Below are 27,624 nucleotides of genomic sequence, written 5' to 3' on the forward strand. Positions count from 1 at the left end.
GTTTGCTTATGTTTGCCTATAAGATGGGCAAATACAAACTTAAAATAGTCAGCCCACGATAAACGCTTCTGATAATTAATTAAAAATAGTCAGCCCATGGTAAACGCCTCTGATATCTAATTAATAATAGTCAGCACACGGTAAACGCCTCTGATATTTAATTAATAATAGTCAGCCCACGGTAAACGCCTCTGATATTTAATTAATAATAATCAGCCCACGGTAAACGCCTCTGATATTTAATTAATAATAGTCAGCACACGATAAACGCCTCTGATAATTAATTAAAAATAATCAGCCCACGGTAAACGCCTCTGATATTTAATTAATAATAGTCAGCCCACGGTAAACGCCTCTGATATTTAATTAATAATAGTCAGCCCACGGTAAACGCCTCTGATATTTAATTAATAATAGTCAGCCTACAAAAATAAAATATTATTTGCTTTAACCATCAGACTTCTTACATATGAAAGACTTTCGCATTAAATAATAAAACTTATGTAACTTATTTTATTGACTTTAAATATATATTTTTTATTAATTTAAAATTATCATAAATAAATAAGATTTTATTAGATTTTGATAGTTTTAACGCAGAACGTTTTGCTGTGATAAGTAAACTTGCAGAAGAGAATGCACGTTCAGATGCTAAACTTGTAACCGGTATAGCATAAATGCTGCACATCAATTTGTATAAGTTTGGCAAAGAATTAAGAAATAAGAATCTGTATTCTCGACTGTGATTGGCTAATTCTTACGGTACGTCTTATGGTTTCGGTTATAGAAGATGTGTGTTATAAAGGGCCTCGCACATGAAATGCATAACAGAGCATAAGCGTAGCATAAGGCCTCTGGATCAATGGGAATCTTATGTAAATCAATATGGCGACTTTATGCTGGATACTCATTGGACTATCGGTCTTATGTTGTGCTTATGTTATGTTATGTATTTCATGTGCGAGGCCCTTAAGGACATAACAGAGCATAAGCATAGCCACCGACGAGAGACTATTAAAGACCGTCAACACTGGGTAAATTTTCGAAGCCATTACTGGGGTCCCAGGGGCCCGGCGGTAATTGAAGAGCAATGACGTTATCGACTATACGATTGTTAATACAAATATATGAGTAATACGTTATTAAAATCTTGATTTTTTTATTATATTTACGAATACTTCATAAGCAAATATGCATACTTATATTTAATAATATCATTGTATATTGCTTAAAAATTGTAATTCTTTTTGATCAGTTATTATCTCTGTCGATAATCAAACTTGGATGTTAACATCAAAACTGCAATTTTTAATAAAAATCGAGAATTGTTGGGTTACAAATACATAAGCATATCTATGAAACTTCAAGATAACAATAAATTATAAAATTAGTACTGTATTGTCAGTTAATCATTAAAAATTTAACAGTCACACAAACTCCCGTAAGGTTAGCGGTCTTTAACAGTCTCTCGTCGGTGGTATAGCGTAAGACCTCTGGACCAGACCTGTGCGCCGTTTTATTTTATACAGGCGGCGGCCGAATCGGCGGATGATAATTTATCGGCGGCGGCGGCGTAGCGCGGCGGCGTAGCGCGGCGGCGCATAATTTATTGGCGGCGGCGGCGTAGCGCGGCGGCGTAGCGCGGCGGCGTAGCGCGGCGGTGCAAAGGTCTATTTATACCAACTCTAGGTTCCACTAGGGCCGAAAAATGTTGGGCGTAACTCTCTCTAGTACCTTTATGATTTATGACAACTCAACGCTGTATCGTATTACCTGAGTTAAATTAGACCTCGTGCTTAGCCGATGTACTATGTAGAAATTTCAGAATAGCTATTTGTATAAGTTTCTCATAAATTTCACACATAAATATTGCATCTTTTAAAGGAAATAATAAGCCTCCTTTATTTTTTATGGAAATCAAATCATGGTCATAAGAATTTAGCTGGAGTCCTGTCAAAGCGTCAACACACTGTTCAAAATTTTTTTTTGTAAAAAACGCACTGCAATGCCTGATATGTATGATATAATACTGCGGGAGCATTTTGTAATTAGCTGCGAGTTATTTTTACAATACAAAGCAATATCATATATTTCTAGTTTTTATTATCACAATTAGTAAGTCACATATTTCCAAAATATCTGGGGGGGCTATTACGGTTTCTGAAACGAGGTGAAAATTACAAAAGTGAGCAAATTCATTAGTTGTTGATCAATAAAGTTATAGATATTCTAGTAAATTTGTTCACTTTTGTAATTTTCATCTCATTTTAAGAACCGTGATAGCCCCCCTGAGAAGGTGCAATTGGTGTTGCAAAAGCGAATTGGTATTTAATCAACGAGATTCAGAGACGGAAGCACAAGCCCAGGATGATCCTTCCCGAGAAAGCAGTCTCCGTACTTCGTCTGGAACCAAGATTCATAACTCCAGCGATTAGAACCTGTTCGGATGCACTCAAATGCAAAGTACAATAGAATTAATTTTTTCAGAAAGATGAAAATGTATTTAATATTTACACATAAAATAACATTGGATCCAAGATCCTTGACGATAGTTGATGCATCTTTATTTATTTTTGCAAGTAATTTTTTTGGATGCTGTATTGATTTTATGTTCAACGCACTATATTTTATTGCAGGTTTGTCGTGCCATGAGATATTTTCCTCCTGAACAATGCAGTATGGTCAATGTTAAAGTGATCGGGTGTTTACTGTTTGTATGTGATGGCGACACACTATAGTTATACCGGTGATTCAAGAACAGATTGGAATATTCCATCTGCGACTTGCTCTCTTTGGCGAAAGGATATTTCTTGATGCATTCGACTTTATTTGATAATCTAACGAGTTTGTATGAAAATGTCTTAGAAGTATGGGAGAACATACAGAGGAATGCCATTGAAATGCATGATAATTTGTTATTTACATATTTTAATTACTGTTTAACAAGTAGTACACAGATAATTTCCACATTATTGAATCTTGCACTTAGCTAGACTGGTTTTTTTTAAGCTCAAGATAAAATTATACTGAGTCCTGCGGATAGTTGGTTACATTTGTGGACTCGACGCAATTAGAAACATATCTAAACCACGGTAGGACAAAGGATAAAAAATTTGATCAAGATCTTATGATTCTGCGATAAAGAATGCGATGTTTTCCTCCAAAAATGCACTCCATCAACGTTGCCAAACCAGCAACGTTGATGGAGTGCATTTCTTAGGGTATGATTTCTGGAGTAGAATATCTGTCAGAAGGGAATAGAGTCAATTATGATAAATATACTAATCATGATTTATTCTAACCATGTTTTAATCTGAAACTGTACATAATAAAATTCCCATTATGCAAAATACCTTGTACCATACAAAAAAACCTATTTGTAATACAGGTAAAATTATATTGTTACTGCAAAGAGCTATTGTTACAATTGTATAATCAATAAATCTTCCATTTAATTAAAAAAATTGACTTCTAGTTAATTTTAGCCGACTGTTTCGTACATTTACCCCGAGAATTTTAAGGTCGCTATTTAAAATCAGGCGTTGAAGCCAATCCGTTGCTATATCGTTCGACGTCTTACAAAGTTAACGGCATTACATAGTAAATAATTAGTTAATTCACGTTGAAATACATTAAGCATTTGCCATTTCAAAAAAGAAGAAAAGACAACGGATTGTAGCCTCGTTACTATTCAAATTATTATACATTTATTACTTATAATATGTACTTAATGTTATCGATCAAAGCACTTATCACGCAGTTAGAACCATTGATACATATTGCACAATTGTACTTTTCATTACTCGGCTGTATCACTGTTCTTCATACAAATATATATATATATATATATATATATATATATATATATAGATATTAACAAATAAGATGTTATTATCGCGGCCATAGACATAAGTTAAGAATCCTGCTATTTATATATGTATTATTTTCTCACTTTTGTAACTATCTCTCCTAAGTATCAGACTCTCTTACGTATCAATAAGCTTTGTACATTTCTATTAGAATAATGAGAGATATGGACGTTTGTTGTAGTGTAAAGATTATCCAAATTATTACACATTTATTACTTAAAATATGTACTTAATGTTATCGATCAAAGTACTTCTATCACGCAGTTAGAACCATTGATACATATTGCACAATTGTACTTTTCATTATTCGGCTGTATCACTGTTCTTCATACAAATATACATATATATATATATATATATATGTATATATGTATATATATAAACAAATAAGATGTTATTATCGCGGCCATAGACATAAGTTAAGAATCCTACTATTTGTATATGTATTATTTTCTCACTTTTGTAACTATCTCTCCTAAGTATTAGACTCTCTTACGTATCAAGCTTTGTACATTTCAATTAGAATAATGAGAGATACGGACGTTTGTTGTGTACAGATTATATATTAAGACTCATTAGAGGAATACGTATGACATCATGTATGTATACGTGCTGTAAAATACAAATTGGCTCTAACAATGAAAAGACGATGCATGGATCTGAGTTTTGTCTGCAAAAAGGGACGAGAATTTAAACTTGCATTCCACATATTTAACTTGGATGAAATAATACGTTCGTACTCGCGTATACATACATCTTCATAGGAATCCCGTATAGCATACTATTTGTATTAAAAATTAAGGAATTACGCCTTTTGGTGGTGTTAATTGATTATTTGTAATTGATTATTTGTAATTGATTATTTGAATGCCTGTTTGAATCATGTTGGTGTTTTGTTTTGATTCTGAGCTGATGACGATGATGATTTGCCGCTACATTACTCGGTTCTAGAGTGACATGATTGCTCTCGACAACTGTGCCTCTATCACTTTCAATCGTTAGATCTTGTTTTTTCCGCATCGTGGCGGTCTTATAGACGAATATGTCAAATTTAAATGATTATGACAGTCTACATCGAATGATGCAATCTGTAATGCAAGAAAAACATGTGTATTACTGATCATGTCATACAAAACAAGATAATTTATATATGTTACATTTATATCCATGAATTTTTTTTCTAAATTTTATACTTATAAATATATTTTTCTTCTTATATTTGACATATATCTATAATATACATACCATATTTAATTATCTTCATATATGATATAAACTGCAGCAATAGGACTAATTGTCTCATTATGTGAACAAGATTTTACTGTAGTATTTAGATCATTGTATTGCTCCCATAGTCCTGAAAGTCGTCTACAATAAGCAACAAAATGACCTGGATATGCTGCAACGACGCCTACCAACCTTAAACATTGAGAGCAAGTCGCAGATGGAATATTCCAATCTGTTCTTGAATCACCGGTATAACTATAGTGTGTCGCCATCACATACAAACAGTAAACACCCGATCACTTTAACATTGACCATACTGCATTGTTCAGGAGGAAAATATCTCATGGCACGACAAACCTGCAATAAAATATAGTGCGTTGAACATAAAATCAATACAGCATCCAAAAAAATTACTTGCAAAAATAAATAAAGATGCATCAACTATCGTCAAGGATCTTGGATCCAATGTTATTTTATGTGTAAATATTAAATACATTTTCATCTTTCTGAAAAAATTAATTCTATTGTACTTTGCATTTGAGTGCATCCGAACAGGTTCTAATCGCTGGAGTTATGAATCTTGGTTCCAGACGAAGTACGGAGACTGCTTTCTCGGGAAGGATCATCCTGGGCTTGTGCTTCCGTCTCTGAATCTCGTTGATTAAATACCAATTCGCTTTTGCAACACCAATTGCACCTTCTCAGGGGGGCTATCACGGTTCTTAAAATGAGATGAAAATTACAAAAGTGAACAAATTTACTAGAATATCTATAACTTTATTGATCAACAACTAATGAATTTGCTCACTTTTGTAATTTTCACCTCGTTTCAGAAACCGTAATAGCCCCCCCAGATATTTTGGAAATATGTGACTTACTGCACATTGTTTATCCTTACTGTCAAGAAAGAACCAGGAGTATCGAAATACTAGAGATTACACCGAACGCGCCTTCTGGTACTTCAGGACCAGTAGCGCCTGGAATCTATATTTCGGTCAATTACATGACTTTAAAATATTTTATTAAAATTATCTGGATAACTCACAAACGTTTCTGACGACACTTCAAAAGTCTTCAAACGAAATACAAACGAATCCATACAAGATTTTTGTTTAATTTAGCTCCGGTTAATTTTTTCGGCCAAATACACGGTGTAAAAATAAAAAATTAATTACAATTAATTGAAGGACTCACAAACCTTTTCAAATGCACTTCATAACTCTTCAAACGAAATACAAACGATTTAAAATAGTCATTTCTTCATCCGGAACTTTGCTTCGGTCAAGTACATACGAATCTTATGCTACTCTTATGCTCTGTTATGCATTTCATGTGCGAGGCCCTTTAGTGGTACCCACTCCCTAGATATTGGTTGGACGGGAGTAGAGTCCTATATAAAGAGAGAAGCGACATTGATGTCCGAAGCTCTGATTGGTAATCTGATTGATACTTGATTGGCTAAGCGAGCAGCCATATTATGACCACAGCTGTTTGTAGACACTGAACTCAATACATGCAGGAAAGAGCCGTGGCTGGAAAAAAACGGTCAGAGAGAGAGGGTTACGTTAGGTTAGTTGTCTCTTTCTGTCGTAGGTCTCTTTTTTTAGCGATACAAGCATCGTCAAAAGTATGCTGACTGATGAATTCAGAGAACTAGAGTCCTATATAAAGAGAGAAGCGACATCGAACCCCTACCACAACCTTCAGTATCCAATTGAGACCTCCACCACCATTTTGGGACCGCTCTAACGTCATCAAAGGGTGACACTCTTTTGGACACAGCACGATTGGACACCAACCAATCATCTTGACTTATCTAACCAAACCAACGGAAAAACTCTAGGCATCGGCCGCTGTGAGTGGTGGTGTCCAATCGTGCGGTGTCCAATCGTGCGCACCCCGTCATCAAACACCATTCGTATCATTCTACAAACAGCTGTGGTCACAATATGGCTGCTCGCTTAGCCAATCAAGTATCAATCAGATTACCAATCAGAGCTTCGGACATCAATATCGCTTCTCTCTTTATATAGGACTCTACAGAGAACGATTCAAAATTCAAAGGCACTTTAGGAGGTTTGACTAACTTTTAGATATGATTGTACCATCAAAAATGGCGGGTTTCAAGAGCTTAAGAAGAAAAGAGACAGCCAACATAATGGTAACCTCTCTCTCTGACCGGCTTTTTACGCACGATTTCTATAGGATGGCTCTTTCCTGGGAGGGTCACAGATGCGCACAGACCAATTGGACACCACCAATTATAGCGGCCGATGCCTAGAGTATTTCCGTTGGTTGGGTTAAATTAGATTACGTGATTGGTGGTGTCCGATCGGGTCTGTGCGCATCTGGGACCCTCCCGCTCTTTCCTGTATGTATTGAGTTCAGTGTTTGTAGAATGATACGAATCTTTGACTATATATATATGGACTGCTAGTTGGCTCTTTTAGGCTGTAAGAAACATCTACAGCGCCATCATCTCCTAAGCGACGATTTCCAGTATAAAATAACATATGGTGTGGTGTGTGGCTTTTATACGCGACAGTAATAAACATTTGTGCGATTGAGTGATATAATACAATGGTAGTATATTGTTTTATAAATGATTGTAAATCAACCAAATATAAAAGTGTAAAGGAGAAACACATTCCTGTACCATTTATTGGGTAAGTTATTAGTTAATTGCATTGTAACCTAAACTTTTTAATTTTTTTAAATTAGAAAATAAATTAAAAATGAGAAATATAATTCTTACAATTCAAGAAATCTAAAATTAGATACATTATTTATTAACTTTGACACACATATTAAAGATCTAGAAATTTTAGAGAATCACAAATATGTAATAATAAAATTAATTATTACGTATTATTTGAACGTTAAATTAGCTTATGAAGGTAAAATAATTACGTTGAATGAACACAAAGACTTCATAAGACATAATTTAATTAAAACTGTTATTTTCAGTGGGCAATAATTTATACTGTACACTTTATTACCCGAAAATAACGGTTTTCTAATAAGGCTTCCTTTTATTTATATGACATCACTTAGTTGTTTTTATTTTTAATTACTTTCTATTTTTTGCTTTATGTATTTTATTATTTTATATATATATATATATATATTTTATATATATATATATATATATTAATTTTATAATTTTTTTAAATATATCTTTAATAATAAAATGTGTATATTTCATATTTATTTTCTTTTAATTTAGTAAAATTAATTTTTATTTTACAGAAATATAATCGCATATTTTGGAGTGAACGTATAAATTCAAAGCGATATATTGTATTCCGTCTCTTTCTTTTCTGATTTTCTACTATTGCTGTCTCGCTTTTTTGTTTCACATTTCTGCCACTTAGGAGATGGAAGCGTTGCAGATCTTTCTTACACGAAAACATAGGAAAGTGGAGGGGTACTAGCAAGGTCCGTGGATTGGCGTTGGAGGGGAAGGAAGGTCGTTGCATAGCCGCCATTTTCGAGACAGCGAGTCAGTGTTAGTGTATGTACGTAGATAGTAAGGTACTACAGCTATTAGTTGTGTGAGTGAGCGAGTGTGCAGTAAAAGTATGGCCGCCGCCATTTTCGTTCCACATCGTTGAAGTGGATGCAACGACCTTCCTTCCCCTCCAACGCCAATCCACGGACCTTGGGTACTAGCAGTCCATATTTATATAGTCAAAGATACGAATGGTGTTTGATGGGTGCCGTCACATGGGGCGTAACTTGCGTAAGCGTAACTTGCGCCGACCAATGATATCGTTTTACTGGAACATTAGCTTCCGCCTAGTTACTTTACGCTTTTTACGTTATTATTGTTACGTCGAATCCAATTTCCTGCGTAAGAAAGCTGTGTATACATGTATTGGTAACACATGTATTACTTAAATAAGCAGAACAAAATTGAAAGGTAGATAATGATATCAGGGTAAATTAAGAAGCAGTTTTATATCAAATTTATTATTTATAATAGCTATTCTGTAATAACATTCTGTCATATCCAATCTTTTTGCAATATGTTGATACAAAATTTTAAGGTTATAGTTGTACAGTCGCTTGCATTATAGTTGCGACACTTTTCTTTCGATGTGTTTCTGAACGCTCAACTATAACGAGAGTTGAGAACATGATTGGTTCTTACTTGTGGATCTAATCAATTACGTTCGCCGCTCGATGAGAAAGGCTACATTCCAAAAACCATCGAAGAAAAAGTGTTGCAACTATAATGCAGGCGACTGTACATTAATAGATATGTCGGTGTTGCTTGAATTTCTTGCATGTAAAATGCTTTCTTTTTCTTAAATGCTCACATATATTTATTTTATTTTAAATATATAAATTTTTGAAAATTACAAGGAACAGGAATATATGCGCGCACAGGTTAAATTCGCACATAGATGATTCACACATACTAGTGTGTAGAGTATCAGTTCCACATGAGGCGTATTTTCCGAGACGCGTAAATTACAAAAACCAATCGTAAATTTGTTTAGCATTTCTGTTAGAGAGTACAAGAGAAACCCTAATCAGCAATTGGTTGCATTAGATACGCATTTCTTGAAAATCCGCGAAATACGCTTCATGTGAAGAAAGGCTTTTAAATGGCGCAACATATTTTAGTAAGTTACTAGAATACGCAAATTACGCTACGCAAGTTACGTCCCATGTGACGGCACCCTGATGACGTTAGAGCGGTCCCAAAATGGCGGTGGAGGACTCAATTGGATACTAAAGGTTGTGGTGGGGGTTCGATGTCGCTTCTCTCTTTATACGGACTCTAGGCGGGAGTGATATGACCAGTGTGCCAAGGTCTAGTTCTTCTTTAGGCCGTTTTCCAGCTAGAACACACTAGGCTTGTTTTCTATTCCTGCACCAGACTGCACTGGAACGTTTCTTCTTGTTTTCACTAACTTTCAAATATACATCTATTTCATTTTAAGTGTACACTAATTTAGGGAGTTCAGGAACAGAAAACAAAAGGACTGTGTTACACTAGTATTGTTCGTTTTGAATGCTTTCCAACAAGAGTGCCTTTGATTATCCGTTTGTTTTTTGTTCCTAAACTCCCTGAATTAGTGTGCACTTAAAATGAAATAGATATATATTTGAAAGTTAGTAAAAGCAAGAAGAAACGTTCCAGTGCAGTCTAGTGCAGGAATAGAAAACAAGCCTTATATATCTCTGGACTGCTAACGGCAGCCATTAGTGGAATCTAAGATCTCAGCGCCCCCGGGTCCGAAAATTGATCAAATTGAGAATAAAGATTGGTGTACACCCAAGGACTTTGATTCTGTCCATGGGGAAATTTTCCAAACTGAGAAGTCACCACTTTCTACATTCTTGCAGTTCATGATTAATGAAACGACTAGAGCTTATTGGTCGTTACGTTAATCATGAACTGTAAGTATGTAGAAAAATAGCGACTTCTCAGTTTGGAAAATTTTCCCATGGACAGAATCAAAGTCCTTGGGTGTACAGTCGTGTTCATTATAGTTGCGACACTTTTTCTTAGATGCGTCTCTGAACACGTAACTATAACAAGAGCTGAGAACATGATTGGTTCTTACTTGTGGATCCAACCAATTACGTTCGCCGCTCGATGAGCAAGGCTACATTTTAAAAACCATCAAAGAAAAAGTGTAGCAACTATAATGAACACGACTGTACAATTCCATGGGATCATGTAACTCACTCATGAGCGGAAATATGAACTTTTTCACGTGAACTTTTTTGCCATCAGCTGTGATAGCAAAAAGGTGAAAATTTAGGGTATTAATACATTGTATGTATTTCAAAATTAGAATAAAAGTGTGATAATAGTGTGGTAACAGTTTGAAGAGGTATTATTGAAGAGGTTAACCTTTTTGGTATTGCATTGCGTTGACAGGATAAGCTAATGTACACCCAAGGACTTTGATTCTGTTCATGGGGAAATTTTCCAAACTGAGAAGTCGCTATCTTTCTACATACTTACAGTTCATGATTAACGTAACGACCAATAAGCTCTAGTCGTTTTATTAATCATGAACTGCGAGTATGTAGAAAGTCGTGACTTCTCAGTTTGGAAAATTTCCCCATGGACAGAATCAAAGTCCTTGGGTGTACATACATAAATAAAAATAATGTTTTTGTGATATAATTATGTTTGATATTTATATTTGACAAGTTGATATTTTGATAATTATATAGAATGAGGCTTCATCAAATGCAAATTTAGATAAAAATATACTTTAACGCGTTTTAATACACAATGATATAAGAAAAGTGTGTCTTGTGAAATAGAATATTAATCAATCATGTAAGTGTTTATAATTTATAAATTTGGAAAATACATGTGTGAGCGGAGAATTCAATTTTGATAAAGGTCCGTATTCTAAATTATTTAATATTTTTTAATTAAACAAAGTTAAATATAATAACTAATGAAATTAATTTACTTTAAAATTTGCATAAATAAAAAACTAAATTAAAGTTAATTTTGAAAAACAATGTTTGTATTAAATTACAATGTAATTTTTAAAATTTGATTACTACATAATAAAATAGTTGTTACAATATATGGATCATCAAAAATAAATGTAATACACTACTCAAAAGAAAATAGGGAACACTTTCCAGACACCAAAAATTAGGCTATTTTCAAATGACTGTAACTCGGTGAAAAATCATCGTAGATAAAAAATAAAAAAAGCATTTTGAAGCTTGAAGATCCAACTTTAACGCTCTATCAGCAGATTTTCAAAATTCTTTTAACTTCCTTGTCTTATGCAGTAAAAAAGCACACCCTGTTTTGGTCCTTAAAACTTCGTATTTTTGACACTTTGTAGTTCAACCAATGAATTTTTTTCGATCAATTCAAGTAAAGCTTCATAAACTACAACATTTTGCCTACAAAATGCTTTTTTTAAAATTTCTCTACGATTTTTTTTTACCGAGTTACGCTACTTTGAAGCTAAACCTGCATTTTTTACAAATGATATCCGTACTCCGTGAAAAATCATCGTAGACAAAAAATCAAAAAACCATTTTAAAGCTCGAAGTTCCAGCTTTAACATGTTATTAATGGTTTTCAAAAATTTTCTCAATTTCTTAGTACTATGCCCCAAAAAAGATACACTGTTTTTTCCTTAAAATAACGTATTTTTAACAGCCTGTAGCTCAATAAAAAAATTTTTCTCGACAAATCCAATGCAAGTGCCATAAAGTATGACATTTTCTCTACAAAATGCTTTTTTTAAAGTTTTCTCTACGATTTTTTTTGACCGAGTTACAAGACTTTGAAGATATACATTTTTTACAGTACATTTTTCCGAAAAATGACGTCTACCGCCGACATTAGCATTACCCAATGTGCACCACGTGGAGGTTGTCGGTCGGATTTTTGCACATTGCGCGCGCGCGCGCGCACGTGTGTGTGTGTGTGTGTGTGTGTGTGTGTGTGTGTGTGTGTGTGTGTGTGTCACAGAAGAGATAAAGACCCCGCAGTTCGTCACTTCTGCAGTATTTAATGACTCCAAACCCTCTCTGCTGTGTGTGTGTGTATGCGCGCGCGCGCATGACTGTTCAATAGTGTGTATTTCCTCCTCTCTGATCAGTTACTGCTTGCAAGCGTTCTCGCATATTTATACATCTTACAATACGATCTTGCGGAATGTTGTGCCAAATTTCCGTTAAAATTTCTCCCAATTCTTCTAAATTTCGCGGCTGTTCCTCGCGACGCCTTAATCGTTGTTCCATTTTATCCCAAATGTGCTTGATTGGATTTAAGTCCGGGCTATTGGTGGGATGATTTAACAGTCTAATTGCGTGTCATTGAAAAAAACGTCGCGTTATATTCGCCGTATGAGATCGAGCGTTGGCCTGCATGAAAATAAAGTTCCGACAGGTTCGATTTAATAGCAAAACGTGTGGTCGTAGAATATCGTTGATATAACGAACACACACAAAATAAACACTATTGAACACTCATGTGCGCGCGCGCGCATACACACACAGCAGAGAGGGTTTGGAGACATTAAATACTGCAGAAGTGACGAACAGCGGGGTCTTTATCTCTTCTGTGACACACACACACACACACACACACACACACACACACACACACACACACGTGCGCGCGCGCGCGCGCAATGTGCAAAAATCCGACCGACAACCTCCACGTGGTGCACATTGGGTAATGCTAATGTCGGCGGTAGACGTCATTTTTCGGAAAAATGTACTGTAAAAAATGTATATCTTCAAAGTCTTGTAACTCGGTCAAAAAAAATCGTAGAGAAAACTTTAAAAAAAGCATTTTGTAGAGAAAATGTCATACTTTATGGCACTTGCATTGGATTTGTCGAGAAAAATTTTTTTATTGAGCTACAGGCTGTTAAAAATACGTTATTTTAAGGAAAAAACAGTGTATCTTTTTTGGGGCATAGTACTAAGAAATTGAGAAAATTTTTGAAAACCATTAACAGCATGTTAAAGCTGGAACTTCGAGCTTTAAAATGGTTTTTTGATTTTTTGTCTACGATGATTTTTCACGGAGTACGGATATCATTTGTAAAAAATGCAGGTTTAGCTTCAAAGTAGCGTAACTCGGTCAAAAAAAATCGTAGAGAAATTTTAAAAAAAGCATTTTGTAGGCAAAATGTTGTAGTTTATGAAGCTTTACTTGAATTGTTCGAAAAAAATTTGTTGGTCGAGCTGCAAAGTGTCAAAAATACGAAATTTTAAGGAACAAAACAGGGTGTGCTTTTTTATTGCATAAGACAAGGAAGTTAAAAGAATTTTGAAAATCTGCTGATAGAGCGTTAAAGTTGGATCTTCAAGCTTCAAAATGCTTTTTTTATTTTTTATCTACGATGATTTTTCACCGAGTTACAGTCATTTGAAAATAGCCTAATTTTTGGTGTCTGGAAAGTGTTCCCTATTTTCTTTTGAGTAGTGTATATATTATATTTGTAAATTAAGTTTATGCAATATAACTAAGAAAAATTTATTTATGAATATATTTTTTTACAATTTTTTTTTATATAATTAAATTTTTAAGTAAAAGTAAAGGTGCAATTTTACGCAGCGAGTAAAAGCTGGCGTTTTACCCCCACTCAATCGCAACGCAAAGCAGCGTTAAAAAGCTAAGCGCTATTGCTTCTATTCTTTTTATGTAGCGAATAAAAGCTGATATTTTACCCTTACTCCACCCAACACCACCGCAACGTAAAGCAGCGTTAAAAGCGGCAATTGCTAAGTACATAATCTGACAACCGCAAAAATGGAGTTGGAATATTATCGATATTGGAATCAATATATCGAGTATGTAAAATATTATAAACACACAGTGGCGATTATAGCTGAAATTAGAAGACGACGTATAGCTGCTGCAATTGCTGCAATGTATTTGTTAAAAAAAAAAGAAATAGATATAAAAAAAAAGTTTTGGGTAGCTCCAATTTTTGTAAATTGTAATGAGCACAATTTCTTCTTTGCATTGGGCTGAAATTGTTACTAATGTATTTACCGTTTTTAGGATAAAAATAATATGAATTTTTATCTATGTAACATTCATTATATCTCTCCATACAAGTGTGCCGATATATTTCTTCATTTTCTTGTATGGTACAAACAATTGTTTCACACACACCACAAGTATATGAGGGCATAACAGAATTTTCTACAACATAAAAAACACAATTATTAACAATATAACAAATAAAGCTATCTAACATAAATAAATAAAAAACAAAAAGCAACCTAGCCTAAAAGTATGCTTACTATATGTATATAATATATACTAACTTCGTTTGTATTTTTAAGTGATATCGATTGATTTAACCTTTCAGTCATAATTTTTTTCTTATATATTCACTTTTGGAAAGTAATTAATTTGGATTGTTATATTTAAATTTCAGCGTCGTTTTGCTAAAAGTTGGACTGTGTCAAACTTTGAGCGTTTATCCTCTGAATTTGCAAATTGATGAAAATTGATGGAGAAGGGATAAACGCCAGCGTTTAGTCGCTAAAAGTTGGACTGTGTCGAACTTTGAGCGTTTATTCGCTGGATTCGTCAAATTGATAGAGAGGGGGTAAAACGCCAGCTTTTATTTGCTGTGTGAACTTGAGCTTTTATACTATAAAAGCAGGTAGAAACCTTTTTCACGACCGCTTGATAGTTGCGATGACAGAGCCTCTAAAGGTGAATTTTGGAACGCAAACTAAACTTCCGCGCATTATCCATACATAATCGCTGTGCGTGAAAAGATTCACGTGAACTCTCTATAGGGCGGGATTCATAGATGTTTCTTGAGTTTCAAGATGAGCTTAAGCTAATGCTTAAGCTTGTGATCGATTCATAAACATTGCTGAAGAATGAATTCAAAGCTAGAACTTGAGACCATGCTTAATGAAGCAAATCCAGTTTCATAGTCGAATCTCAAGTACGACTTGAGATTATTAAATACACAATCATGGCTTGTGCCACATCTTGAGCAAGTCTTAGCCGAGTCCAGTAAATTGTGGACTTAAGATAGGTCTGAAATAAAAAAGTGGTGCTGTATGTTATATAAATTAATAATATCATGTGTAAAACTCAATATTTGAGATAAATATTTTATATGCGATACTATTATTTATTATTTATTTACATAATTATTATTTAAGGTTTTATAGGTTAGTTGCAAATACATACAATAATTTCGGGTTATTTAATATTTTAGATAAACTATGGAATTTAACATATTAGGTCAATTTGACATTAATTTGTTTGAAGCTTCATCTGATTCCTCCTCTGATGAAGAAGATGATATTCATATAATACGTGAAAAACGATATGTGCGAGATGCAATTGATCCGTTTACTGCTTATCGTGAACATGAATTTCACATAAGATATAGATTTTCAAAAGAGTGTGTTATGTATGGATTATTACCTCTGGTCAAAGATGGTTTAACAAAGCCTGATATGCGAGGTCTTCCTATTGAACCAGTTATTCAATTGCTTATTTGTTTAAGATTTTATGCTACCAGCAGTTTTCAAGTAAGTTCTCTATATTACATGTTTTTAATCTTAAAAAGAAATATAAATAATTATATTATACTTTGTTTTATGACTTATAGAAAGTGAATGGCGATCTCATGGAATTACCGCAACCAACAATTAGCAGAATTATATTTCGAGTAACTGCTATATTAGCATCTTATCTAAATACTTATGTCAAATTTATAACAAACCCAGCAGCTATACAAGAAAATCGAAGACTGTTTAAAGAATTAGGATATGGACATGGAGCTATTGGACTTCCTTGTATTGACGCAGCAATAGATTGCACTCATATAAGACTATTACATAATAACTTTGGAGGAGTAGGCGAGATCTATAGAAATAGGAAGGGATATTTTTCCTTAAATGTCCAGGTAAATTAATGAAAACTGTGTTCATGTCATTTAAATTCATTTTTGTTTCTTTATTGTATATTTTTTTGTATAAGGCTATTGTAGGACCACGAATGGAATTTTTGGACCTAGTTCCAGAATGGCCAGGAAGCCAACACGATAGTAGGATTTTACAAAATTCTCGAGTTTTTATACGGTATCAACAACGTGAATTAACAGGAATGATGGTTGGAGATTCTGGGTATCCTTCTCTCACATTTCTTTTAACGCCATTTAGAAATCCACAAAACGAGGAAGAACAGAGGTCAGAAAAATATAATTTAATATATTTTAAAGTTTTTAGTTTTTTTTAAGTCTTTTTAATGATATTAGTAATGAGAACCTATTAGGAATCATAAAATAATTTTATAAAAATTTATCTAAAAAATTATCTTTATTTATTAAAGTTTTTATTATAGATATAATGAAATTCAATCAAGAACACGAATGGTCGTTGAAAGAACATTTGGAGTATGGAAGAGACGGTTTCCTTGTTTATCAAGAGGATTATCTTTAAAACTTGTAACCTGTACTGGAGTCGTATCAGCTTGTGCAGTTTTACATAATTTATCATTATATTATAAAGATGTTCTTCCAGAGGAACCAGAGCCTAATGCAATAATTGAAAATAATGAGGAACTCTATTACAATGAACCTCATTGGCAGCCTGGAGATGGTTATATTATTAGGCAAAACGTAGTTCGAGAATTATTTCACTGATTCTATTATAATGATTTAAAGTTTTAAAATAATAAATATATGTAAACAAGCAATTGAATATAAGTGGTTTATCAGAAAGACTTTGCATATCAAGCTTTATTAAACCGACTATAACCAAAGGTAGTAATCCATACACATAACACAATCTTTTGAAAATCTATATCTTGTATGAAATTCATGTTTGTGATAAACTGTAAGCGAATCAATCGCATCTCGCATATCGTTTTTACTTTTGCATATTCATACACTTTTATATTGTAATCTAATTATATTAGTTCATATTAAATGTTTTTATTACAAAACTTTAAAACGCATTGATTTGATAACGTTAATCATGACTATTAGAGCATTATTCAAAATTTAAAAATTGTTATCAATGATTTCTAAATAAATCCTAATAGCAAATACATATTAAAAAAAATTGATTTAGAAATGTAAAAGTAAATCATTAATTTCATTATTTCATTACACTTTTATTTTTATATTAGGCACTTGTTAACAATATACATATAATATACGATGCTTATAACATATGAAAGAAAATAATTATTCCTTTGACTGTACATTTATTAGTATTATCAGTCTTAAACTTTATCACAAAATACAAATAGAAACTTTTATAATAACATAAAATAAACGAATAAATGAAACAAAAAATAATACTTTTTTATCTTATATGTATAGTTAACACATAAGTTAATAATCACGTTTCAACTTGTTATATAAAAATATTTAACTTATTAACATATATCTTAAATATTTAACTGCATATATCTTATTATTACTTAATATAACTTGTATAAAACTTATTGTGGCCCAGAGATATAATAATGGTCTCCCCTAAAATTAAAAAAATGTTTGAAAATATAATGCAAAATAAAATATACTTTGATTAATTAATAAAACACAAGCAATTGCTTACATTTCTTTTTGAGCACGGAATTTTGCTAATTTGACTCTTTCTTCTACTTCCTTTTTTTCTAAGATTAACCTTTCCACAGTAATTTTATTGATAAACTCTTCTCTTTCTTTCTTGAGTTTACATATCTCTATTTCGTGATTAATTTTTATATCTGCTAATTCCATTTCTTTTTCACAGACTAATGTCATTCTTTCCGTTTTTTGCTTCTTTAAATTGAGACATGATTTATTGACATTTGCACGTTTGTTTTTCTTAATATCTTTTAATAAATCTGTATTTTCATTTTCAATATATGTATCTAAAACATGATTTTCATAATATGTACATCTGTTCCAATAACAACAAACAGCTTTTTATTTTGAATAATATTTGGTATTTTCTCACCACAGTCATTACTAAAAGTTTCTTCTATTGGTACAGCATCGTCCATCTCAAAATCAATTATCATAGTGTCATTTACATTCTCACTTACTAAAAAAAAAATAAAAAATATATTAACAATAATTATTTCATTAATACAATTACTAAAATAACTGTATTAGTTTAAATTTATTTAACCTACTATTATCAGATATTGATTGATTAGATGATGTATTGGATGATAAGCCTTTTTTTTGTTTTTCCCAATGTTCTCTATTAGAAATGTGATCAATTCTTGTCAAAGAATTTTGCTTAATGGCTTTTAAAACTTCTCTTTGTCGATCTAAAATATTCAAATTTATTATTAATTTTATTAAATATCATTCCTTTAATTAAAAAAGTTACACACACACACACACACACACACACACACACACACACACACATATATATATATATATATATAGTCTATGAAAAAGAAATGGAATTAGCAGATATAAAAATTAATCACGAAATGGAGATATGTAAACTCAAGAAAGAAAGAGAAGAGTTTATCAATAAAATTACGCTGGAAAAGTTGGTCTTAGATAAAAAGGAAGTAGAAGAAAGAGTCAAATTAGCAAAATTCCGTGCTCAAAAAGAAATGTAAGCAATTGCTTGTTTCTTATTAATTAAAAAAAAATATATATATATAAATATTATTTCAGAATAGTTTATGTAAATACCTGTAGACTCTTTTGTAGAAAAATTACTTGAAGAAATAGTTGGTGCTGTTGTCATTAAATCAGGGACAATGTCTAAAACATTAGGATCAACTTCGTCAATATTTTGTTGTGATCCTCCTCCTGTGAGAAACCTTGATTGTCTTTCAGTAGTCAATATGTTTTTACTTTGTTGTTTTAAATTAGACCAATACTTTCTCAATTGTTGTACGTCTCTCTATAATATAAAATATTGCCTATATTAAAAAGAATTTATAAAATTGATATAAAAATAAGAAAAACTACATTTCATACTTTAGTAGAAATTAAGGAAGAATCATTGTACTCCGTCATAATTAACAACCAAGCTTCTGACTTTTCTTTCAATGTAGAAGAATTTGTACCTTTAGCCTCAATTACGTGTTTGTACTTTTTTAAAATCTCAAGGAATATTTGCTTTTCCAAATCGGAATATATAGCTCTCTTACTAGACATTATATTTCTAAACAAAATTATGTTTTAAAAATATGATATAAAAAAGAATATAAAGGCAAAGAATATTTACAATGAAATTTAGATAAGGTTAGTTTTCTCTATTTAAATAAGTTTAAGATTTATATCATAAATATTATATTATAGTAATATTACACTTCAATGTTATAATTTCTTTCAATATTTATTCTATTTTCAATTTACTTAATATATTAACTTACTTTTTATTAAAATCCGAGAAATGCACTGATATAATGTATGTATGTGTACACGGATCTCCTTTACGTATGCATATACTATACATTTTCTAGGGAATTCCGAACATTTCTAAAATTTTAGTGCTTGAGCACAAACTTTATGAAGACAGTCTTAAGCTAAAACTAAATTATTCAAGACTCAACTGTGCATATAGGACGTTCTCAAGATAGTTTTGGACGTTAAGCTGGCCTTGGCGAAGACTATCTCAAGATAGAGTTTAAGCAACGTCTATGAATCCCGCCCTATAAGTGAAAAATGAAAAGTGAAAAGTGAAACGTGAAAAGTTCCATGTGAAATTACATGATTGACCCCCAGATGTATATTAGGACCACTTTCACAAACGCCGATTAACTTAATCGCTGATTAGTCTATCGGAATGGACTAATCGCATTTGTCGTTTTTACTTAACGACAAATACGATTGGTCAATTCCGATAGATTAATCAGCGATTAAGTTAATCGGCGTTGGTGAAAGCTTGTTTTCTATTTCTGAGGGTCGATCATGAAACTTTTTCCCTAAGGCGGAAACGTGAAAAGTGAAAAATTTCTCCATTAACTTCAATGATAAAGATTTTCACTTTTCACGTTTCCGCCCTAGGGAAAAAGTTACATGGGGTGTTTACGATAACTAATCGGATCTCGGATTGGATTGAACAATGGTACTCAACGTAGGTATAGAAAATTTCCTAGGCTAATCGGATTGACGATTGCTGTCTCAAATGTAATCCGATTGATGACGAAAGCGTGGAGACCGAGAAGCATGCTTGAAAAGTAAGTCTCTTTATTTTTTTAAATAATAACAAAAAAATCAAAGATAAAGTTAAAAAGAATGATTTGAATTTAGATTTATTGTAATTTTTTTGTCTAAACACTGGATTTTGTTTAAATTTCTGTTTGTAAAAATTAATTAATTTATTCTAAAGTTTGTGGTTATATCGGAAACAAATCAAAATTAATAAAACAATTATTAATTATTAGGTACATATTAAAGCATATAATATTTCAAGCATATCATATAGAATTCCTGTTTATTATAAACTTAGTAAAAATAACTTTGAAATTATTCAACTACATTATACATTAATCAATATTAATTTATATGTTAAAAATCAATAATGTCTCTGAAAATGTTTTTTTTATTCTTTTCCAGATCGTAAATAAACTTCAACTCCAAGAATAAATAAAAATTACTGAAAAATGGATTGACATGAAAAGGGCATTATTGAACAATATCAATTTGTGCTAACTTAAAATTTGTAAAATCTGCTATTCTTTGTTAGTTGTTCATTAGAGAGTAATAATATAAGAACGGAATATACATAAATAAAATTAAAATAATTGTATGCATATATGATGCGTATATTCCATTTTTATATTATTACTCTCTAATAAACAACTAATAAAGAAAAGTAGATTTTACAAATTTTAAGTTAGCATAAATTGATATTGTTCAATAATGCCATCTTCATATAAATTCATTTTCTAGTAATTTTTATTTATTCATGGAATTGAAGTTTATTTACGATCTGGAAAAGAATAAAAAGAACATTTTCAGAGACATTATTGATTTTTAACATATAAATTAATATTGATTAATGTATAATGTAGTTGAATAATTTCAAAGTTATTTTTACTAAGTTTATAATAAACAGGAATTTTATATGATATGCTTAAAATATTATATGCTTTAATTTGTACCTAACAATTAATAATTGTTTTATTAATTTTAATTTGTTTCCGATATAACCGCTACTTTAGAATAGATTAATTAATTTTTACAAATAGAAATTTAAACAAAATTTAGTGTTTAGAGAAAAAATATTACAATAAATCTAAATTCAAATCATTCTTTTTAACTTTATCTTTGACTTTTGTGTGATTATTTAAAAAAATAAAGAGACTTACTTTTCAAGCATGCTTCTGCGTCTCCACGCTTTCGTCATCAATCAGATCACATTTGAGACAGAGATTTTGTTTACACCTAGCACTTGATACGCGTACTAATTAGTAATTTTCTATTAAATTGTCTTGATTTCGGCAATAAATTAAAAAAATAGTATATTAAGTTGGTACAATATGAATCAAGATAATTAAATATATGTATTATGTATACACGCATTGTCGACAGTAAGATAAATTAATAGAAAGTTACGAGTTAGTACGCGTATCAAGTGCTCGGTGTAAACTAAGCCAGAGATCGTCAATCCAATTAGCCTAGGGAAATTTTCTATACTTACGTTGAGTACCATTGTTCAATCCAATCCGAGATCCGATTAGGCTACGGTCCACTTGATGCTACAAATGCTTCTAAGTTTTTTCGATTGGTCAATTTGTAAAATTCATTGTTCCGATTGGTTAATCAAACGCTTCGAAGCATTTGTAGCGTTAAGTGGACCGCAGCCTCAAATGCACACTAATTCAGGGAGTTTAGGAACTAAAAACGAACGGATAGTCAAAGGTTTATAGCGTTTTTCATTGGGAAAACTAGTGTGCGCTTGAATGTGCACTTGCTGCAGGTAATTGGGCGTTTCCGTTGGCACCGTCATTGCGCGAACCGAAACATCCATAGGTTTGTTCGAGTTGCTTAAAATCCCCAAAAATTTTTGCACTCGAGATGAAATAAATATATATTCGACCGTAAGAAAGAGAGAGACGACGAAGAAATTAATTCAAAAAGGGCAGCAACACGAACAGGCCTAATTGCTAGTGGCGAGTGCACACTTAGTGCGCACTAGCCGTTTGTTTTCTGTTCCTGAACTCCCTGAATTAGTGTGCACTTAAAATGAAATAAATATATATTTGAAAGTTAGTGAAAGCAAGAAGGAACGTTTCAGTGTAGTCTAGTGCAGGAATAGAAAACAAGCTTTAGGGCCACTTTTACCAACGCCAATTAACTTAATCGCTGATTAGTCTATCGGAATTGACCAATCGCATTTGTCGTTTTTACTTCACGACAAATACGATTGGTCAATTCCGATAGACTAATCAGCGATTAAGTTAATCGGCGTTGGTGCAAGTGGCCCTAAGTTAATCGGCGTTGGTGCAAGTGGCCCTTATGCCTCGTGCCCACAGGACGCGGCAAGGCTTGCCGCGCGGCGGAAGTTGGCATGGTAGTCAATCATGAAGTTGAACTCGATCCAACTTTTGCCGCGAGGCGGAAATTATATCCAGGCGAACGAGACGTTGATTGGCTATCGAAATATTCCTCAGCCAACTTCTGCCGCGCGGCAAGCCTTGCCGCGTCCTGTGGGCACGAGGCATTAGTTTACCCAGTGAAAAACGCTATTAAGTGTGGGAGTTTCCGAATCCTGATTGGTAACATTGGTAAGCTTGTAAACTGAAACACGTTTTACTACGCGGGCGACATTGAATATTGAATTATTTACAAATTAGCAGAATTTTCTTCTATGTTATGTTCGAAAGTGACGATTGGATTTTCGAAGTGAGTCTTTTAGTTGTACGATCATATTAGAACTTATTTGAGTAATTTCTTTACTGTGTTTTTTCGTATACATTGCATAATTTTGTCAACGCACAAACGGGCAACCGGTAGAGTATCTTTCAATGTTATTTGTAAAACGGTAAAACTGACACGTACTTGTTTGTCATGTACTATTTTAGGATGCTTTCGACGATGTCGAGGAGGAAACGAGGAAAAAATTCCATTCTCCATGTCAAAAGGAAGAAACACCGTCTGTCAAACGGCGTAGAGTGTCGGTCAATTGTGGCGAAGGCGGCGAAGTCTTGCCGTTCACGTCGACACATAATACTTGTTCTCAGACATTACAAATGGATACTGTAGTCAATATCGAGGATAACGATCTACTTTCCAAGAATAAGAACGACGTATCACGAGGGGATTTATTGTTGGGAATTTTCCAGAAAACCACTTCTCCAAGGACATTTGACTTTGAGAAAGAGATAGAGAAAGATTTTACAGAGATACAAAGGAAGACGCAACGTTTGCACTCTCAAGTGGATGCAACTCCAAAGGTATCACGGTATAAAGAGTCTAGGGAAAAGAGTCGTGAGTCTATGACTAAAGGAAAACTCGCAAAAGAGGTAAAATTGATTCGAATGTTTCCTGGGCCAGCTGGCTTGGTACCAGATGTAAAAAACGATAATATCTCTGCTACTCTGTCTTATCTTAGCAGTGTTGACCAATTGGAAAATAAAATGGCCACCAAGATAAATCGGCGCATCGAGATCAAGTCCCAAGATGAAAAAAATTTGGCTGGAGAGAAAGCTTGGAAACTTTTGTTAAACGACCTACCAAATAATTTTTTACAGGATTATAAGATATCTGTTGTTAAAGACAAAGCGAATGCTAGTCATTGCGCTAGTATGAAAGTAAGATTTATAGCAGGTGTATTGGAGTACATAGATCATAGTCAGGACGATCCATTTGTAGTATTAAAAGATACAACTGGTAGTATAGAAGGCACTATTCATCGTGATATTTTGTTAACTTATCCTGGCATACTGGAGCCGAATGTGGTTATTTTTTTATGCAATGTAGGCCTACTAAAAACTACAACGTATGTATTAACAAACAAATATCATATTTTAGTGTCTCTAGTAAACTTATTAGCCATATATTCGGATAAAGGCCAGATTGTAAGTACAAACCTTATGGAAAGTATTTTATCTCGTGCGTCTTCAAACGACGAATTAAATAGAATTAACGATAATACGCCAGAATCGGTTTTGGAACCACGTTATATTTCTGGACTGCAAAAGCAAGTTGTTCTAGATGCAAGTAGTAACGCACTTTTACAAACTAGTTCCTCCATTCTCGATTCGTCGTCTACCACGAATCTGAATCACGAATCTGAATTAACGAAAAATTCGCTGTTACAAAATCGTCAGACAAATGAAAAGTACAAAAATTGTGAGAAGGCCTTTAAGAATGATAAAAATGATAAAAATACTGATGAGATGTTTGGATGTTTTAACTATTCGATGGATATTGATGACTTGGATATGGACGTTTTCTTTACTGTCGACTGCGAATTTACAACTTTGGAAGAGCAGAATAGTCACGATCGTTCACATTCCCAAAGTATTTCGCAAACTGAAAAAAGACACTTGAAAAATACGAAAAAAGAATCAACGATAAATGTTGAAAAGCAGATAAAGGAGCAACATTTATCACAGACTTTACAGAAATGTATTACCGATGTAAAAACTTGCGATTCACATACACGTCATTCACGTAAAAATGATTTCTCGTCTTACGATGATACGGCATACAGAGATTCAAATTTAAACGTGAAATCCACATTGTCAATGATAAAACGTAACGTCGAAAAATCAGAAACACTGGTAAGTTATTTTGCTGACGATAGGATTGACGAGTACGATTCAGACGATGAGATTTTGTCGCAATTTGACGTAGATAACATTTTTGACAAATCGAAAAAAGACTGCTAATGAAAGAAGATGATGAAGCAGCAGAAGGGTCAAGTCGATGGCAGAGAGAACGAGATGTAAATCGTAAATGTAACCGGTCTTTCATCACTCGCGACAACGTTTTTCTCTGCCTTACCTTACGTCCACGACAAACTTGAGTTACTCGCGTTTCGCGTTCTTTGCCATCAGCCTATCTCTGCAAATATGCTTATGTGATGCGTCACGCGAGACTGGGTTTAGATGGCAATACTAATCACTAGTGTAACTATTGTGTAAAAGATAGATCTTGACATTACTATACATGAAGCGAGTGATGCACACTAAAGATAAAATGATTCTTATTAAAATAGAATGTATTATAATACACGTATTTGTACTTGTCTAGAGTTGTTGAAGATAAAGCTGTTTACAAGATTGTATTGTGAGCTTATCTCTTACTTGAGCTTATAAAATTATTATCCCTCTAAAGTTGTGTCGTAAAGTTAATACAGCTTGCTCGGTAGATGTTCTACAATTGATCATACACATTCATACAAGGTCAACTATGCGTTACGATTCGACAATGTTGTATGTACGAGACGTAAGACATGCGTATGTTGAAGCTTTGTTGAAAATGTCGACAAACCATACATATACACACACATACATACATATATACATACATACATACACACATCATACAAATATACATACATACATACATACATACACATATCATATAAAGATCAAATGAAATTAATCTTTTACCACTCTCGAGATTTGAATTTGTCTGTCTATCGCGCAATAGAGTAAGCGTTAACGTATACATTTTACTTTAATCTTTACAAGTCGGATAAATTATGATTCTTAATGCATAATTCACAGGATTTGCGGACGGTATATTTCAAGGCTGATATAATGGGCACATGAACGCGCATTGACGCACACTAATAATTATTGAACTCGCCTTTTTCAAAATTGTATTTTTTTGTACTTATAATATTAAAATCTTGTGCAAATTGAAGAAAGAGAAGAAATGATTATGTAAATGATAAATAGTAAATTTTAACTAGAGCGCGCGAACCAGGTTGGTCATTGTTTATTTATTGACTTTTAACGAAAGTAGCACTGTGTAAATATTAATTATATATAGTACATTTGTTGTTTCTTTTAAAGATAAAGGTATTAAACAAGGCAACGAGCATTGAGACATTAAAGCTTCGGAGCTTACCGCATAGAGAGTGAGGGGATTACAATTGCCTTGTCAACGGTAGGATAAGAGATCGCGTAGGTCGAGATTAAGACTGTACAAAACAATAATTTTATACGTATATCAGGATTAATCTCGCGTTTCCGCGTATATTAGTCATTTCCATCTCTTTTTCTTTTTTTTTCGCAACATGGATATACGTCAATGTCAAAGTTTTTGTTGGCGTCGTGTCCTTTTAGATACGATCGTTGAGTAGCAAAGATTTATCGGATTTTGATTTTTCTATTCTGAATATGCATTAGAAAACACTGAATTTTCATATTCTTTGCAATTAATAAAGCGCGATCAAGCGTGTACTTTTGTCACATGTGCTATATTATACAACAAACGTACCGTAATATATGCTTTATTATTAATGAATAGAAAGAAAAAAAGACGTGAAAACGATTCTTTCATCAACAATTACACTGTTACGTGTATTTACGTAACAAAATTGTTAGCGATTCTATCGCGACACATTCATGCGAGAGCATCACATACGCGCTAGTCGCGCTCATTTGCATGAGTAAAAATTATTTGGCGCTTTTCTTTTCCATTTTTTTACAGATTTTTCCTCTTTTGTTAATCTTCTGAGGACCGGTAAGTTTTTAGACGACTTATATATTTTTCGATTTAGAATTTTTATAAACTGTCATTGCATTGATTTACGAAAAAGATGGCACCGCTTTAGAATCGATATATATGTGTGTGTGTGTGTGTGTGTGTGTGTGTGTGTGTGCGCGCGCGCGCGCGCGTGCGTGTGCGTGTATATAAAAGCGGCTTCCGGTCCTCTAGAGATTAAACATATATACTTGAAAATAACATTCGATTATAGCGATAGAACTGATAAATAAACGATCCGAGATAGATTGGAATGTTGGATATACATATACAGGATATATACACTGATACCTTTCAATTAGGGAACTACCAATATTCTAACATTCTACATCTATTATTGCATTTTCTTACAGTCGATTTTAAGAACTTTTCAAAACACTATCAAGAAG

The 27,624-nt window shown here is 32.9% G+C and overlaps 3 protein-coding genes across 6 annotated transcripts; 2 read left to right on the forward strand and 1 right to left on the reverse strand.

Moving 5' to 3' along the window:
• The first annotated feature begins 15,336 nt into the window (after positions 1-15,336).
• On the forward strand, positions 15,337-17,322 carry LOC105194438 (putative nuclease HARBI1). 2 transcript variants are annotated; one of them, XM_039451298.1, is made up of 5 exons: positions 15,337-15,645; positions 15,809-16,127; positions 16,208-16,504; positions 16,579-16,787; positions 16,942-17,322. In XM_039451298.1, the coding sequence occupies exons 2-5, from the start codon at positions 15,816-15,818 to the stop codon at positions 17,240-17,242; spliced, it is 1,119 nt and encodes a 372-aa protein (XP_039307232.1). In that variant the 5' UTR covers positions 15,337-15,645; positions 15,809-15,815; the 3' UTR covers positions 17,243-17,322. The 2 variants fall into 2 exon arrangements, with proteins under 2 accessions (XP_039307232.1, XP_039307231.1); XM_039451297.1 differs by having other exon boundaries at positions 15,337-15,622; positions 16,942-17,295.
• Positions 17,323-17,694: 372 nt separating this feature from the next.
• Positions 17,695-24,740, reverse strand: LOC105194439. The gene is made up of 8 exons (XM_039451299.1): positions 24,604-24,740; positions 19,939-20,217; positions 19,541-19,727; positions 19,250-19,463; positions 18,727-18,867; positions 18,549-18,635; positions 18,165-18,462; positions 17,695-18,082 (listed from the first exon to the last, which is right to left on the reverse strand). Exons 2-8 carry the CDS (start codon positions 20,019-20,021, stop codon positions 18,049-18,051), a joined length of 1,044 nt encoding a protein of 347 aa, XP_039307233.1. The 5' UTR covers positions 20,022-20,217; positions 24,604-24,740; the 3' UTR covers positions 17,695-18,048.
• Positions 23,139-25,823, forward strand: LOC105202495. 3 transcript variants are annotated; one of them, XM_039451290.1, is made up of 2 exons: positions 23,139-23,298; positions 23,596-25,823. In XM_039451290.1, the coding sequence occupies exon 2, from the start codon at positions 23,764-23,766 to the stop codon at positions 25,405-25,407; it is 1,644 nt and encodes a 547-aa protein (XP_039307224.1). In that variant the 5' UTR covers positions 23,139-23,298; positions 23,596-23,763; the 3' UTR covers positions 25,408-25,823. The 3 variants fall into 3 exon arrangements, with proteins under 3 accessions (XP_039307224.1, XP_011169358.1, XP_025994599.1); XM_011171056.3 differs by having other exon boundaries at positions 23,285-23,416; XM_026138814.2 differs by lacking the exon at positions 23,139-23,298 and adding an exon at positions 23,310-23,523.
• The last annotated feature ends 1,801 nt before the right edge of the window (positions 25,824-27,624 follow it).

This window comes from Solenopsis invicta, chromosome 6 (genome assembly GCF_016802725.1).
Source record: "Solenopsis invicta isolate M01_SB chromosome 6, UNIL_Sinv_3.0, whole genome shotgun sequence".
NCBI classification, from domain to species: Eukaryota; Metazoa; Arthropoda; class Insecta; order Hymenoptera; family Formicidae; genus Solenopsis; species Solenopsis invicta.